The sequence below is a fragment of the Manacus candei genome, unplaced genomic scaffold (assembly GCF_025592945.1).
Source record: "Manacus candei isolate 608988 ecotype Guabito, Panama unplaced genomic scaffold, ASM2559294v1 h1tg000061l, whole genome shotgun sequence".
NCBI classification, from domain to species: Eukaryota; Metazoa; Chordata; class Aves; order Passeriformes; family Pipridae; genus Manacus; species Manacus candei.
In genome coordinates, this window is record NW_026138109.1 from 8,531,230 (window position 1) to 8,544,954 (window position 13,725).

General features: G+C 43.2%; 1 protein-coding gene across 16 annotated transcripts in view; it reads right to left on the reverse strand.

The window, feature by feature from the left end:
- Nucleotides 1-13,725, reverse strand: part of CELF4 (CUGBP Elav-like family member 4) — a 700,852-nt gene that overhangs the window by 37,134 nt on the left and 649,993 nt on the right. For 11 of the 16 annotated variants that reach the window (XR_007907278.1, XM_051804503.1, XM_051804501.1 and 8 more), the window contains one exon: nucleotides 8,344-8,487. Coding sequence is in view for 15 of the 16 variants with exons in the window: in XM_051804503.1 (XP_051660463.1) it covers nucleotides 8,344-8,487 (144 nt within the window). In the remaining variant the exon portion in view is untranslated. The remainder of the gene's footprint in view (nucleotides 1-8,343; nucleotides 8,488-13,725) is intronic. The other 5 variants (XM_051804504.1, XM_051804512.1, XM_051804513.1 and 2 more) reach the window with 1 other exon arrangement.

The following is a 13,725-nucleotide window of genomic DNA, read 5'->3' on the forward strand; positions in this document are numbered from 1 at the left end:
GGCATTTCCAAACCTGAGGGTGTTTGCATGTGAAACTATAATATCCTTGGAGCATGTGTAGGACCAGCTGTACACAATTCAATTTCATCTACTCTATCTAATGTCATAGAGTTTTTAGAAGAGGTGGCTGCAGATTCCACTCTGTGCAGGCACACAAGAACCCAGTCGGGTTCTTCTCCCGTGCTGATGCATTGATTTGAAGCTCAGAACATTAAGCTTTTAAACTATTTTGAAAGGTCTGGTTTTTTTTTCTTTCTTTCCTCTCTTTACTTACTTCTGGTGTTAACTCTTGACATTGGTCATTTGTATTAGCCACATAGTGAACATTTCCCCTTTGAAGGTCATTAAAGAGCTAGACACAATGACCCTGCAGTAATGAATTCCTACATCTAATTACCTCAGGAGTAAGAACATCTAAAATTGTTGTGTAAGTGTGCATATCAGTAGGTATGCACCTATCCATAACTTAAAAAAAATTCTGGATAGACTTTATCACTTGTGGGAAGAGATGGATAGAACAGTGATAGACACATGGACAGTCAGATAAACAGAAGACAGATTCTGCTAACATATCCTTGTCTAATAAATTGTTGAGCTACAAAAGAAAGCAGAAGTCCCTGTGTACAATGTATAGATTTTCTTTAATGTGAGTTATTGGGAAAAGACAGAGCTGTCCCTTTAACTGGAGAACTGCAAACAGCTGTTCCTTATGCATACATGCTTGCTTGGTCTGAAAGTTTTGGTAAGTCAGTGCATAACTGACAGTTAGATTTATCTCCCCAATAAGTAATCAACATTATAATAAAGGAAAAATGCTTTCAGTGCACCTTTGAGAGTGCATCAGAAATTAATCTAAACATCAAATTAATTATAGTTTGTAAATGAATAGTGGCTCACAGCCCTAATACTTCTCCCGCTCCTCCTCCTCCCCCTAAAGCCTCCCCCAACCAACTGCAATGGCTGGAGGTGCTGTGCAGTAAGCTTGATGAACAGCTCCTTCTCTTTCTTACTCACAAAACTCTTCCCCTTATCAGCTGGAAAGGAGTTCCATCCTTACTTTGCAGACCTGAAGTCTCAGAGCCTGGCTGCTTTGGAGTATAAGAGAGAGAGTAGCTAGCAAATATCAAACTTTTGTGCCTCCTTCCCCTTTCCTCTGGGAGCTCAAAGCACACCAACAATGTCCTCTCCTCCCCCTGGATCAGTTTCCCCTGAGCTGGACACCTCATGATCTTCTCCTTGGCTGTCTGCCTGTGCCAGGTCCTTCAGAATGGAGAGGACCACGACAAACTAGTGCTGATCTGAAGCAAAACATACCAGGGGTCTGGGATGTTTAATGTGCCTGGAAAATTGTTTTGGTATTGTCTTGGCTCAGGCATTCAAATTAGTGGCTTCTTCCATTGCATTCTGAGCTTTGATCTGCAGGCTGTACCTATATGAGAATGACAATCTGAGATTTTCCAAGGACCTGAAACAAAATGTATTGCCACTAGACCATGAAAAGTAAAGAAGAGAGCCTAATTCTATGAGCTAAAGGGAGAAAGAATCAGGTAGAGACTTTCCTGAGGAAATTTGAAATCAGTTTAACTGTAAAAAAATAAACTTCATCATAGTACTTGTAACAGCAGCAAACAGAGCTATACCTCTCTCTCAAGTCCTTTGTAATCATGCATCTATCTGGTAAGATTTTCTGTTTACCAAAAGAAGGGTCAGAAAAAAAAAAAACAAACCTCTGATCTGATAAATAACTCTCTTCATCTATGCATCCTAAAACGCTGTGCAAAGGAGTCAGTGTACTGCTACAAGAAGAGGAACCCAAGCAACACTGCTAGGTTGACCCATGATCACCTATATGGGGTAGGAACATGCAACTGGAATTTCTTTCCCTTACAACACCTTATTCCTGCACCTGCTCATTTCTCTGGATGAACCCAAGGAGAATTGTTGGCTTTTTTTTTTTTTTTTAATATTTTTTTATTAAATGAGAAAGTGCCACATTTGGCAGGGCATATTGGAGGCACATTGTCAGCAGGTGCTGAACAATATTTTTCTAATGTACCTCTGGGTCCCTTGTTCCACTCCTATGTCTTATGGAGTGCTGCCAATGCACTTTAGACCTAATATGCAATGCCCCTGGTCCCAGGGCCCTGCATAGCTTTGTCAGTGTCCTAGTCTCTTGATGCATCTTTCTTCTTTTTGTTTCAGCTTCCAGATTGAAACCCTGTAGATCATCATGACCTGCCTGCTGCCTTGCATCTCCCACTCCACCTTTTTACCACCACACTGCAGCATTTAACTGCCACAGCATGTTTTTAATAACATGATACAAGCTCTACCCATCCCTCAGCCCTTCTCCTGAGCTTCGCCCCCTCCTGTGTTCAGTTCTCATTTCTCACTGCTTTTCTCACTTTTAATCTCTCTCCTTTGTCTCTTCAGTTTCTCTTCATAAGCTAGGAGGAGTTTAGTAGGTAATAGAAATATTTAACAGCAAACTTAATTAACTGTTATGACTCTCATCAAGTGATGTTATTTTCTCTATTTTGGCATCTTCAGAGAAGATTGGATGCTTTTCCAAATGAGGTGGCCCATTAGTAACTTTCAACTTTCCTGCAGAGCCTGCAGAAATTTGGAATGAAACTAGATGTTCATGTTGTAAGAGGAGTCAAACAAGATATTTCCTTTACGATGTGTAAATCTATGGTCCTAAGAAGCCCTTGTATTTTGTAGTCAAATCTAGAATGCTCCTTGCTTTGTTTATTGTGGGACATTTCAAAAAGGGGTGGGACATCCCTTCTGCTGATGGGAAAGTGCGTCTGGAGTGCACAGAAAAGGAGGAAAACATCTGGCGGTTGTGGTTGCTTACACCTGGGGTGTCAGAGCATGTTGAGCTGAGTGGAGGGAAAACACAGTGTCTTTCTGGACATAAGGCAGGTTGTTGACATCCTTCTGGAGTCATTGGCCCATGGAGAAAAGCTGAAGCTGCCACACCACTGGGTATAGGAAACAGGCGCATGCCAAGGAGACATGTGGGGAACATGGAGCAGAACTGGCCTGTCGGTGTCTACTGTTCAATGGTGTGCAAAAAGCTGGCAGATCCAGGTGCTTATTGCTTTCTGAAAGAGGTGACTTGAGGAATGAATTTCCAAGTGTTCCGGTAAAGCAATTCCTCCAGCTTTAATTTATCTACATCTTATTTGACACTTTGGGATAACCATTTGACCTCTTCTGCTCCATCCATGTTCTCGTTTTTCTAATTTCTGTCATGCCTTTCTAATTAATATTTCCCAAACCTATCTTTTTCTCTCTCTTCTCTGTTAAGAAATTTTTCTAGAAGATGTCTGTCTCTGTATTTCACTAATTTAATGTCTTCAAATACTTTCTTAAAATGTGTCTTATGGGACAACAGTAAGTGATCCCAGGCTGTATTGTTGCATCACCCTAACATGGCTAACTCAGAGGTAGAGTTAGCCATGTGTGGGCATGGTGAAGAATAGCTCTTCTCAGATTGCTTTCTTGTCTTAGCAGCCTTAATAGTGTCATTTTTTACTGGAGTTTTCTTTAATCCTTGTACACAAACTGCTCACATTTAAACTATCTGCATAACTGAGAGGAAAATTATCACCAGAACCATTGAGACCAGCACAAAGATGTTTTTCACATCCTCTGACATTTAGCATACCTACACACAGAACAACCTACATGTGTGTAGTGGGAAGGTGGGAGACCCAGTGCAATCTCTGCCTTGTGCAGAGACAAGCTCTGGGGTCCTGCAGATGTTGACATTCAGGCTGTGTGCACACTGTACCTCCATGCAAGACTTCCTGGACCAGCCTACTGTGAGAATGGGAGTCACTGTCTTCAAGGAATATCCGACTCAGTGTAATTTTTCCCTGAGTGAGACAATGATATCTGCTGTGGCACTGCTATTTCAGTGGGAATAGACAGCATGGCTCAGTAGGAGAAATATGTTGGCTGCAAAAGAGGTGCATGTACCAGCTGGGTATTGAGTGAAGGGCTAGTGAGAGAGGCGAGAGAAGGGCAGAACATCGAAGAGCTGTGAAGGTGAAATCAGTAATTCTGAATACAGGAATGTGGACAAGGCAGAGCCTGAGGAGAGACCCAAGGAGACGCTGATATGGTTGGTGTGATGGAGGCTCAGACCATGGAGATAGACAGGGTGTTGCTGAATGGAAAAGAAAAGGGTGGTCTGCACTTGGCCATGTTACAGCTGCATCAGGGTAGGGGTGGAGGGAAACTAAAAGACAGAGGTTGGAAAAATTGTAAGAGAAAGTGAAGGATTTGGGTCTAGCCTGGATTTGTGCAGTAGAAGAAAAGTCAAAGGCAAAGAAGCCTTCCAGTTTAAATGACTTTTTTTTCAGTGAGAAGTCAGGGTGGTTTCTCAGGCAATCTTACACACTACAGCAGGCAGTCCCACTATGGAAAAGCACAGACATATTTTAAGCACTTTCACATTTTATATATGATATCAGTGTTTTTTTATACATTATACTGGTGTTTTATATATGATATTGATGTTTGCTGTTTGCCTCTGAATTGGGAAAGTCAAAGGCTTCCTGACCAGGTATGGTTTCTTTAGCACATGCAGGTTCTAGTGGTTCTCTGCAGGGTCATGGACTCCTGAAACCAGGAGAAAGGCTTGTGGCTGATCTCACCTTCTTTCTAATATGCCCACAATTGCCCATCCTGCCAGTAGTCACCAAAGGAGATAAATTTGTACTTGAAATGCAGGGGAGAATTCAGAGCCAAATAATAAGGAATAAAATTATAGAATGACAGAATAATAGAATGGTTTGGGTTGGAAGGGACCTTAAAGATCATCTCATTCCAACCCCCCTGCTGTGGGCAAGACACCTTCCACTAGACCAGGTTGCTCAAAGTCCCACCCAGCCTGCCCTTGAACACTTCCAGGGGTGGGGCAGCCACAGTTTCCCTGGGCAACCAACCTATGCCAGTGCCTCACCACCCTCATAGCCGAGAATTTCTTCCCAATATCTAAGCTAAATCTCTCCTCTTTCATTTTAAAGCCATTCCTCCTTGTTCTATCACTAAATATTCTTTTCAAAATCCATCTCCAGCTCTCTTGTATCTCCTTTAGATACTGGAAGGTGCAATAAAGTTTCCCCAGTGTCTTCTATTCTCCAGGCTGACCAATCCCAACTCTCTCCATAGGAGAGGTGCTTCAGCCCCCGATAATCATTGTGGCCCTCCAAAATTCTATTTTGACATGCTGCTCTACTGACTCAATTCAGTTTGGGCCAGCTGCTTACAGGTAGATCAACAGTGAGGCGAAAGCAAAAAATGAAGTTTTTTCTATTCCTATGGAAAAAAACATGGTGACATTTTTCTTCATAGAGTTTTTTAAGTTTGTCTAAAGCAGGACTTCTTGACAATTTCTCGACAACCTGGGGCTAGACTCTGTTACAGCAATTTATTTGGGATCTGCATAGCAGATATATTTTAAAAGGTCATATAATGGTGGAATATCTTTCTGGGGCCAGACAGAATTGTCCCCCCAGGCTAGCATTTGGAGAGCTTTAGCTGGGTTAAAAAAAAAAGTGAAACAGAATGCAAATGCTATGTTCTTACATGTTGAGTTTTGGGAAATGTTTAAGCAGAAAAGGAAGGAGTTTTCTTACTTTCAAAGTTAATAAAATGCCTTTTATTCCTTTAGGAAAAAGTAATTTATTTTTTTAATTAAATTTACTTCCTGTACTGAAATTTACAATCAGTGCCAGCTTCAGCAGACTTAGCAAAAACAAATGAAAGGCTTGATTTTCTGTACCCCCCCTTTACATTTTTACATTGCTTTAAAGCAGGATGGGGGGTTTTGAAAAGCATCATGACATACCTGTGATAATTGGATACCTGTGCTTCTGCTATTTCTATCCTTCTGGAGTTGGTGCACATGGCAGCATAGACAACATGTTTGTCTGAGACCAACCATCACAACAGGCACTCAGCTCTATGGGTGATTAAGTTAAATCCAAAGGAAACTGAGGCGTGACACCTGGGACCCAAAACTGAACTAACTCAGGTTTTTGTGTCTCAGAAGATAATATAAGGTGACAAAGATCCACTAGCAATCTCTAAGTCCTTCTTTTGCTGGCCTGTGAGCTTGAGCCGACACTTCCAAAGGGCACTTTCTTATTTAAGGCTGCAATATCCCACAGTTAGTTTTGGAGTTTACTTCATCCAACAAGCTGATGTTTAGTCTTTCCCAATGAGACTCAATATTAAGAAAAATTTCTGCTAAGATCCCTCAATTCCTGCTCACTTATCAACCTTGATCTCGCAGTACCTTGGGAACAGCAATAAATGCAGCCCCTAAACCCTGCCCCACAAACTGGGTATGTGTGGCTATCCTCATGAAGTCTTGTAGCCATCAGCCTTTGAGCTGAGCTGGGATAAGGATAATACCTGTCCAGCAGAAGACATTCTATCTTTCTGCATTCAGCTCCCACCTTGTTTCTCCATATACCTTTGGTCTTTCCACTTGTCAATATGTGGAGAACCAGGCTCAGTATTCCTCTAAATATTGATGAGAATTTCACTGCCAAAAGTCCATTTCTAATCTGTGGATCTCCTTGGAGCATTAGTTTTTGATGTCACCTGGATCTTTGGTGGTCTATTTATCTTGTTACGAGCTCTTATATGGTGGGAGCTCTATAAAGCAGGTGGGCTCTGGAGACAACAGGGTTAATTCATAGTTTTGAATTCTAATTTGAATTTCCCAACTGCCTCTACACACCAAACTTTTTGTCCTTCATTCCTCCGGTGCTTGAGCGTGCAGCAACCCAATGACTCCTGATGAAGGGGAGTTCTGTGTCCCTCTCATCAGGGGTCAGGGCTCCTTCAAACAGAGGGGAAAATATCCTATTCAGAACCTCTATGGATGTGCAGGAGGAACTGTGCATAGAGAAAGGGCACAAAACTCTTGAAGTACTGTCTGACATGCACCATAGCTAGCAGGGGATGAGGTAAGAGTTTTGGGAGGTGGGCTGTTCAGGAGGGGAAAGGGGAAGGCAGCATGGAAGGGAAGCATAGAGTGGAGATTGAGAGTGGTTGTAAAATCAAATGAAACTCCAATGAGTCTTAACTCTGGAAGTTTGCCTGAGAGACAGAGTCCAGATTAGCTGCAAGTAACAGGAAAAGAAAAGCAATAGTTTGTTCTGTTGCACTTCTCAGGGAAGGTCTGCAAAGAGTTCAGGATGGCAGAGAAATTACAGATCCCAGTGGTGGGCACATGGATGGGGGAGATAGCCTGTCCACCAGGTGGGATGGGATCAAATGTGACAGGGTCCCCATTCTGCTGCACTGCCACAAGTGAACGTTTGCAAACAGCAGCATACCACTGAAACCCCATACACACATTACCCCATGGCTCTTGGCTGGCTGAGCCCACCCTCAGGGTATTCCTGCTTGCTGCCCCACAGGCAGCTCAGTTTGTGCTCTTTTCCTGCTCCAGCTGGCGAGGTCGAGCCAGTGATGAGGCCAGAGTTATGTGATCCTGGTGCAGCTTTCAAACCCAGCCTCTAGCACAGCTGTCAGCGAGGCACGGGGTTACCTTAGTCTATCTGTATCTGCTGGGGTGCTGCCTTGGGTCCAGTGGGCTCAGAGCATGTCTTACTGTGATCCTTCAAGCAGCCATTCTTCCCTCCCCTCCCACCCCCTCTCATCCCCTTTCCTCCCCTCCCCTCCTTCCCCTCCTCCCCTCTCCCTCTCCCTTCTCCTCCCCTCCCCTCCCCCCTCCACCCTCTTCCCTTCCCTCCCCTCCCCTCCCTTCCCTCCTGCATCCCCCCCATCCCCCATAAGACCAGGATTTCAGTTGGTCAGCCCTTATCCCCTTGCAATCTAATGCATCACAGTTGTTGAAAAGCTGCCCCCACAGCTCTGTCTTCCCTTCAACCCCATGACCCCATGTTTGTCTTTTTGACTTAGGTGCAGAAACTCCCCTTCTGCCACATGCTCCCTCTGCTGATCTCATCAATACTTCACCTAGCCCCCAGTTCCACCCTTTTGCCCCAGGTTCTTTAGTCTTTCCTATACCATCCCCACATGCCCTTACAAGGGGGGATATTTTTCAGCCCACCACCAGCAGCTGCAGCATCTTGCTGCTGGTGAAACGCCAAACCTTCACCTCTAAGCAGCGCACACAACTCTGAACATGAGACAATCAGGAGAGAAAGTGGGAAGGGGGAAAGTATTGACAGAAGTAAGTTGAGAGAAATCATAAAGCTTAAGCAGAAAGAAAGCAGTTTGAAAGGTAAAGTATTCAGAGAAAGCCCTTTCCTGGATGAATCTAATTGTTTTGTTATCTTTACCCACCAAAGCATTTACTTTGGTTTGTCGCCCGATCCACAAACACTTTCGAGGAGATGACATTACCGAAAGGCAGGAACATCTGCATCAGCTCAGCATCCCCAAACTCCTGGGGCAGATGGTAGATAAACAGGTTACAGCCCTCTGGTCCTATCAAGAGAAAAAGAAGACTCATGAATGAAGAGAAATAGGATACGAGAAAGCACATGGTGGACATTTACTTTGGCATCCTCTCTCTCTGACTGGTGAAGGGTCACCTCTAGGAAGCAGCTTGTAGACTTTCAGAGGAATAACAAAGCACAAGACCAGGAACTCAAAAAGTTACCTACAGGCTATGGTAACTTCATTAACCTTCCCAGGACAGACAGCAGGATAAAATATAGAGACAGAGGAATGCACTGGCACATGTGGCTATGGAAAGGCAGAATGGAGGAATAGTAACACAAGAATGAAAGAATATGGTTCATAATTTTCTTTTGTTCCTTGTAACCCACAGGGTCATTTTGTTCTGTAGAATTTTGCATTCAGCCCCCAGTGTGACTCATCTTGATAACTCCCCCAGATCAGGACAGTTTGGCCATGTTCTCCATTCTAGAGGGTTCTGCAGGAGAGACTGCAGAACCATCTCCATCTCCAGAGAGATGGATGTAAATCCAGATTACTAAACAACAGGGATTGGCTTTTTTGCCTCGATGCTGTAGCATATTCTCTTACAGATTTCAAAGGTACTTGGGAAAATATCCAGAGAGGAGTTAGTTGGAATATGAAGTTTTGTTAAAGTAGAGACCCTCAAAAAATGTTCTGTTGAAATTGTATTTTGGGACAGAAGAGGGAGAACCTGCCTCTGGTCAAATAGTCTAGAATGAAACTCTTCAACCCAGCTTTTATTTTTAAGCATGGTGTCTTTGAGCAACAGTCTAAAGGGGGCAGGTCTGTCCAAGAAGTTTTGTTGAAAAAATTAAACACTTAACACCTCTACAGTGTTCAATAGCAGAAAACTGTACAGTTTGAGGAGACAGGGATTCTTTTTTTAATCGTCTTATTTCCAAAGGTATTTCCAGGTGATGCCCAGCTTTGCATTGGCCTCGAGAGGTAACTCCAGCCCTGCTTTGCTGAGAGGGGATACAGTGCAGCCCTTTGCCAAAAGTATAAGAGCTCAGAGAGAAGGAAGGTTTCCTCCTTCCCCCTAGTCCATGCGCCTGCAACCCTGTGACCTGACTCAGTCAACTTTCCCCCTTTTACGTCTGTGGGGAAGGAAAGGGTTTTTTAATACTCTCGTTTTCTTCATCAGGGCATAATTACAGTGTCATAACACAGCAAATTACAACTTTGCCTTTCCTGTTAGGGAGAGGAGTTCGCCTAGATGCTCCCACCTTTTATTAGCCATTACTCATCCCCCCGGCTGGCAGGAGAAGTACGGTGAAGTCAGGATTCTGGCAGATGCCCATTTAAAGCTCATTAAAATTCCTGGGCCTCAGCATGATTGAAGTCACAGGCTCTCCACATTTCCTTTTGGATTAATGGAAAATGAAACCCTAATGAATATTTGCTAAGCACAATTTTCCCCACTAATTTGCTAAAAGGACTGTCATGAAGGAACAGCTGATCCTTTGCATCTTGTGCATTTCCTAAAGGTCATGGGGATGGTAACAGGGTTTCTTCCAAATGTGGGGGATAGTGGTATGGTGGGATAATTAACTAATTAGGCACCCGGTCATCTGCTTAGCTAAATTACTTTTGAACCTCAGTGGCCCACAATCAGGCTCCCCTATTTCATGCCAAGCTTTTCCAGTTTCCCCCCACCTCCTGTCTGCCTCTTCTTTACTCTCTTTACTGAGCAACTATCCCTTCTCCAATCCTTGCTGCCATTTGCTTCCACACAATACAGAGTTATTGGCATGGTAAGCTAGATATGAAACAGTCTGAAAGTGTTAAACAAACACCAACCCCCTTAGATGTCTGTTACAATTGAGAAAATTCTGCCCAGGAGAAGACCATGGTCCAGAATAACAGGGAAAAAATTCATTCCTTCATCTGAACATGCCCCAGAGCACTTCTGCTGTGGGATTTGAGATCCACATTATAATAGAATGGGTAAAATCTTGGCTTTGCTGCAACTGGTGGCAAAATTCCCACTGACATCACCAGAGCCAGCAGTTTGCTCTGTAAAACTGGCCAATTCTTTCAAAAATACCAGCTGCATTTCCTGGGGTCTTGGACTCGTTGTGCATGAGTACGGATTCTGCCTGTGTGTGCTGAGAAACACCTACCAAGGCATAAGGCAGACCAGGAGGCACACAACTTCATCTAGACCATGTTTAGAGGCTGGGCTCAAGGAGAGAACAACCCTTAGGTCACCTTGAAATCAACTTTTCCTCACACGACTCAAAGACCAAGAGTAAGAGACCAGTGAGGGTGTGAAAAAGCATGGACCATCCCCAAAGCCCAGCTCAGCTCTGAAATGTGGCTAGGAAACCTATGCTGTGGCTTCCCATATTGACTCAGACATGCAAGGCTGAACTCACTTTGTTCCCAGCTACAGAGGGTTTTTGGCTAATTTCCAGTACTGAAAATGCCACCTGCTTCTGAGAAAAAAAAAAAAAAAAGGGATAGTTTGATTTGTTTTGTCCCCCTCACATATGAAAATTCTGTCATTGGAGTTTAATAAGCAATTTTTTGTTGAATCCATCTGTAAGTTACCTGTTGCAGTTAGAGTCCTTGGTAAAGAATTCAAAAAACATGATCTGTCTGCCTCACCCATTCTACCTTGTTGGATTTTTTTTGCCTGCTGCAAGTTAATATAGGCACTCCATAGTAGACTATGGGTTTGTGTACGTGGCTGTCTCGTCGTATATACATGTATATTTTTAAGAAACCAAAGATAAGACATCAGGAAGAAATTCTTCACTATGAGGGTGGTGAGGCACTGTCCCAGGTTGCTCAGAGAAGTTGTGGATGCCCCATCCCTGGAAGTGTTCAAGGCCAGGTTGGATGAGGCTTTGAGCAGCCTGGTCTAGTGGAAGGTCACTCTGTCTGTGGCAGGGTGTTGGACCTAGGGTTTTTAAGGTCCCTTCCAGCCCAAATTATTCTATTATTCTGTGAGTTGTTCATCTCAGAATTCTATGAAAATCTAAGTTAGTTCTCAGTGCACAAATGTGATGAGTTTTGAGGGACTTGCTCAAATAACTGGAGCAAGAGGAAAATCCCAGTGGGCACGGAAAAACCTTACTGAAAACTCCAACTAACTTGCTGGAGAGAAAGTTCTGGTTTTGAACAGAGTTAATGGATTGTTGGAGATCAGTAAACTTGGCAGTTCAGGGCTGAATACAGTAATAAAATTATTTACCACAGGCTTTACTTTTCTTTTTAAAAGGGCTCTGAGCCAACCTGAAATCTAACCCTCATGACACATTATGAGAAGAAAATGAAGTTTCATTTTTACACTTATGTCTACCATGGCTCATTTCTGTTCATTTATACACAAGAAGCACAGGTAGCCTTGATTTGGACAAAAAAGAAAGAAGAGCTTTAAGGAGCTCACAGTTTATGAATAATTTGTAGATTACAGGGGAACCATGCTGGATAACGGAAAAACCTGTTACTCAGGGCACAGAATCACATGGTTGATTTGGCTTGGTTGGACCTGAACTGCTAAGCCATTGCTCTGTCCATGTTCTTCACACTCCAGCTCATTGTTAGTTTTTTAGCACCGGGACAGCTACAGACCCAGCCTATCCCTTGGTGCCCACTGTCAACATGAGTCAACTCCACATACCTGTTCAGATATCGACTATGTATCATTGCATCCCTAACACGTGAGGCAATGTCATAAGGAAAGGCTATGATTAGACTTGTTTTCCAACAGTAACTAAAACTGGGCTGTCCTGTAAGATTGTGTGAAGTTAGCCTGCAGCACTTTGGTCAGCTGCACACCTCACCTCTACAGCAAACACTTAGAGGCTGGAATTTCATTGCCTCTTCTGCATTTGCTTCCTGTTCAGTCCCCAGAGTGTTTGCGAACAGGGCACGTGAGAGTCACAAGCCTGTACCACTTTATTTTAATGTATAAGTGTACTTCTGAGTTTCAGAAATTACATTAAGATGAGTAATACCATTCAAATGTAAAATTACCTCCAAGTTTTCTGACATGGCCTGAATCAAGATTTCATCCCAAGTTTTGATAGCTTTGGATCTATTCCACCCCATGCGCTCTGTCAGCTGCCGTCAGCCTCAGTGCTTGTGTGGAAGTAATGACTAATCTCTACAGGAAGGTTCCAGCAGCCAAACGTTTCTGGGCTTGTTATCCAACTGGGATCCAGGAGCGGAGAGTTTAGCATTGTTATTATCAATGTGATCATTGGTGTTACTGTTGTGGTAGGGCTGGTTCACTAACGAATCAATGTTTATGCACGTCCTTGCAAACATAAAGTAGTCGTCTCAGCACTGGGCATTACCGTCATTATTAGAGTTCCCTCTTGCTGTGTTTTCCTGTTAGAGGTTAAAGATTCTTAAAGGTCTTGACCCTCTGCTAAAATGGAGTGTTGTGTCTCATAGATTATCCCTCTAGCAGCAGAGAATGCCACAGCATCCTAACACTGCAGGAAAATGAGGGACATTGGGAGTGCCAACCTGCATTGGACTGGTTGTACACCTCTCATCTCTGGCCCCCAACTGCCTTCAGCCTCAATACCAACTGCTTACAAGAAGGAGTGAAGAGTTATGAGATAACTTGTCCACTGGGTGACACTCACTCCCAACCCACAGAGACACACCATGCCTTATGAACACAGGGATCTTCAGGCAGAGGGTCTTCAAAGAGTGCACCACAGCTTTCCCCTGCTCCTGACAGTTCCTGGCACTGTGCTGTGCTGAGCAATGATCTGCTCGCCATTTTGTCCTGTGCTTAATCTAGCCCCAGTAAGTAATAAAAAGCAAAGTCCTTCAGCATGGGGGAAACATCTCTGTAATGATATGATAGGTCTGTGCATCTGTTCTCACAGCAGGGACATGCACTGGAGCTAATCAGGAGCTGGAAGTTGTGTTCCCCAGGAAATTCTGACATAGGAAAAAAATTAATTCCAAATTAGATGGAAATGCCAACATTTCTAATTTTCTTACAAAATGAGATTTCTCCCTGAAAGTAGTTCTAGGCCATCAGAATGTTTTAGCTTGATAGTGTAATCTTGATCCATTTCATTCTGACTCTTACACTATATTAAAACATTAAATGTAATTACATATAGATAATAACACATATAATATAGAATATATCTGAATTAGTGATCTAATAGAGGATAAAATTTAAATTGTAACTATTTAAAATGAGGGTTGGTAAGCTGGAGCACCTGACTTTAAAGTCTCACTTAGGCAAGCAGTCCCTTTTTCTTG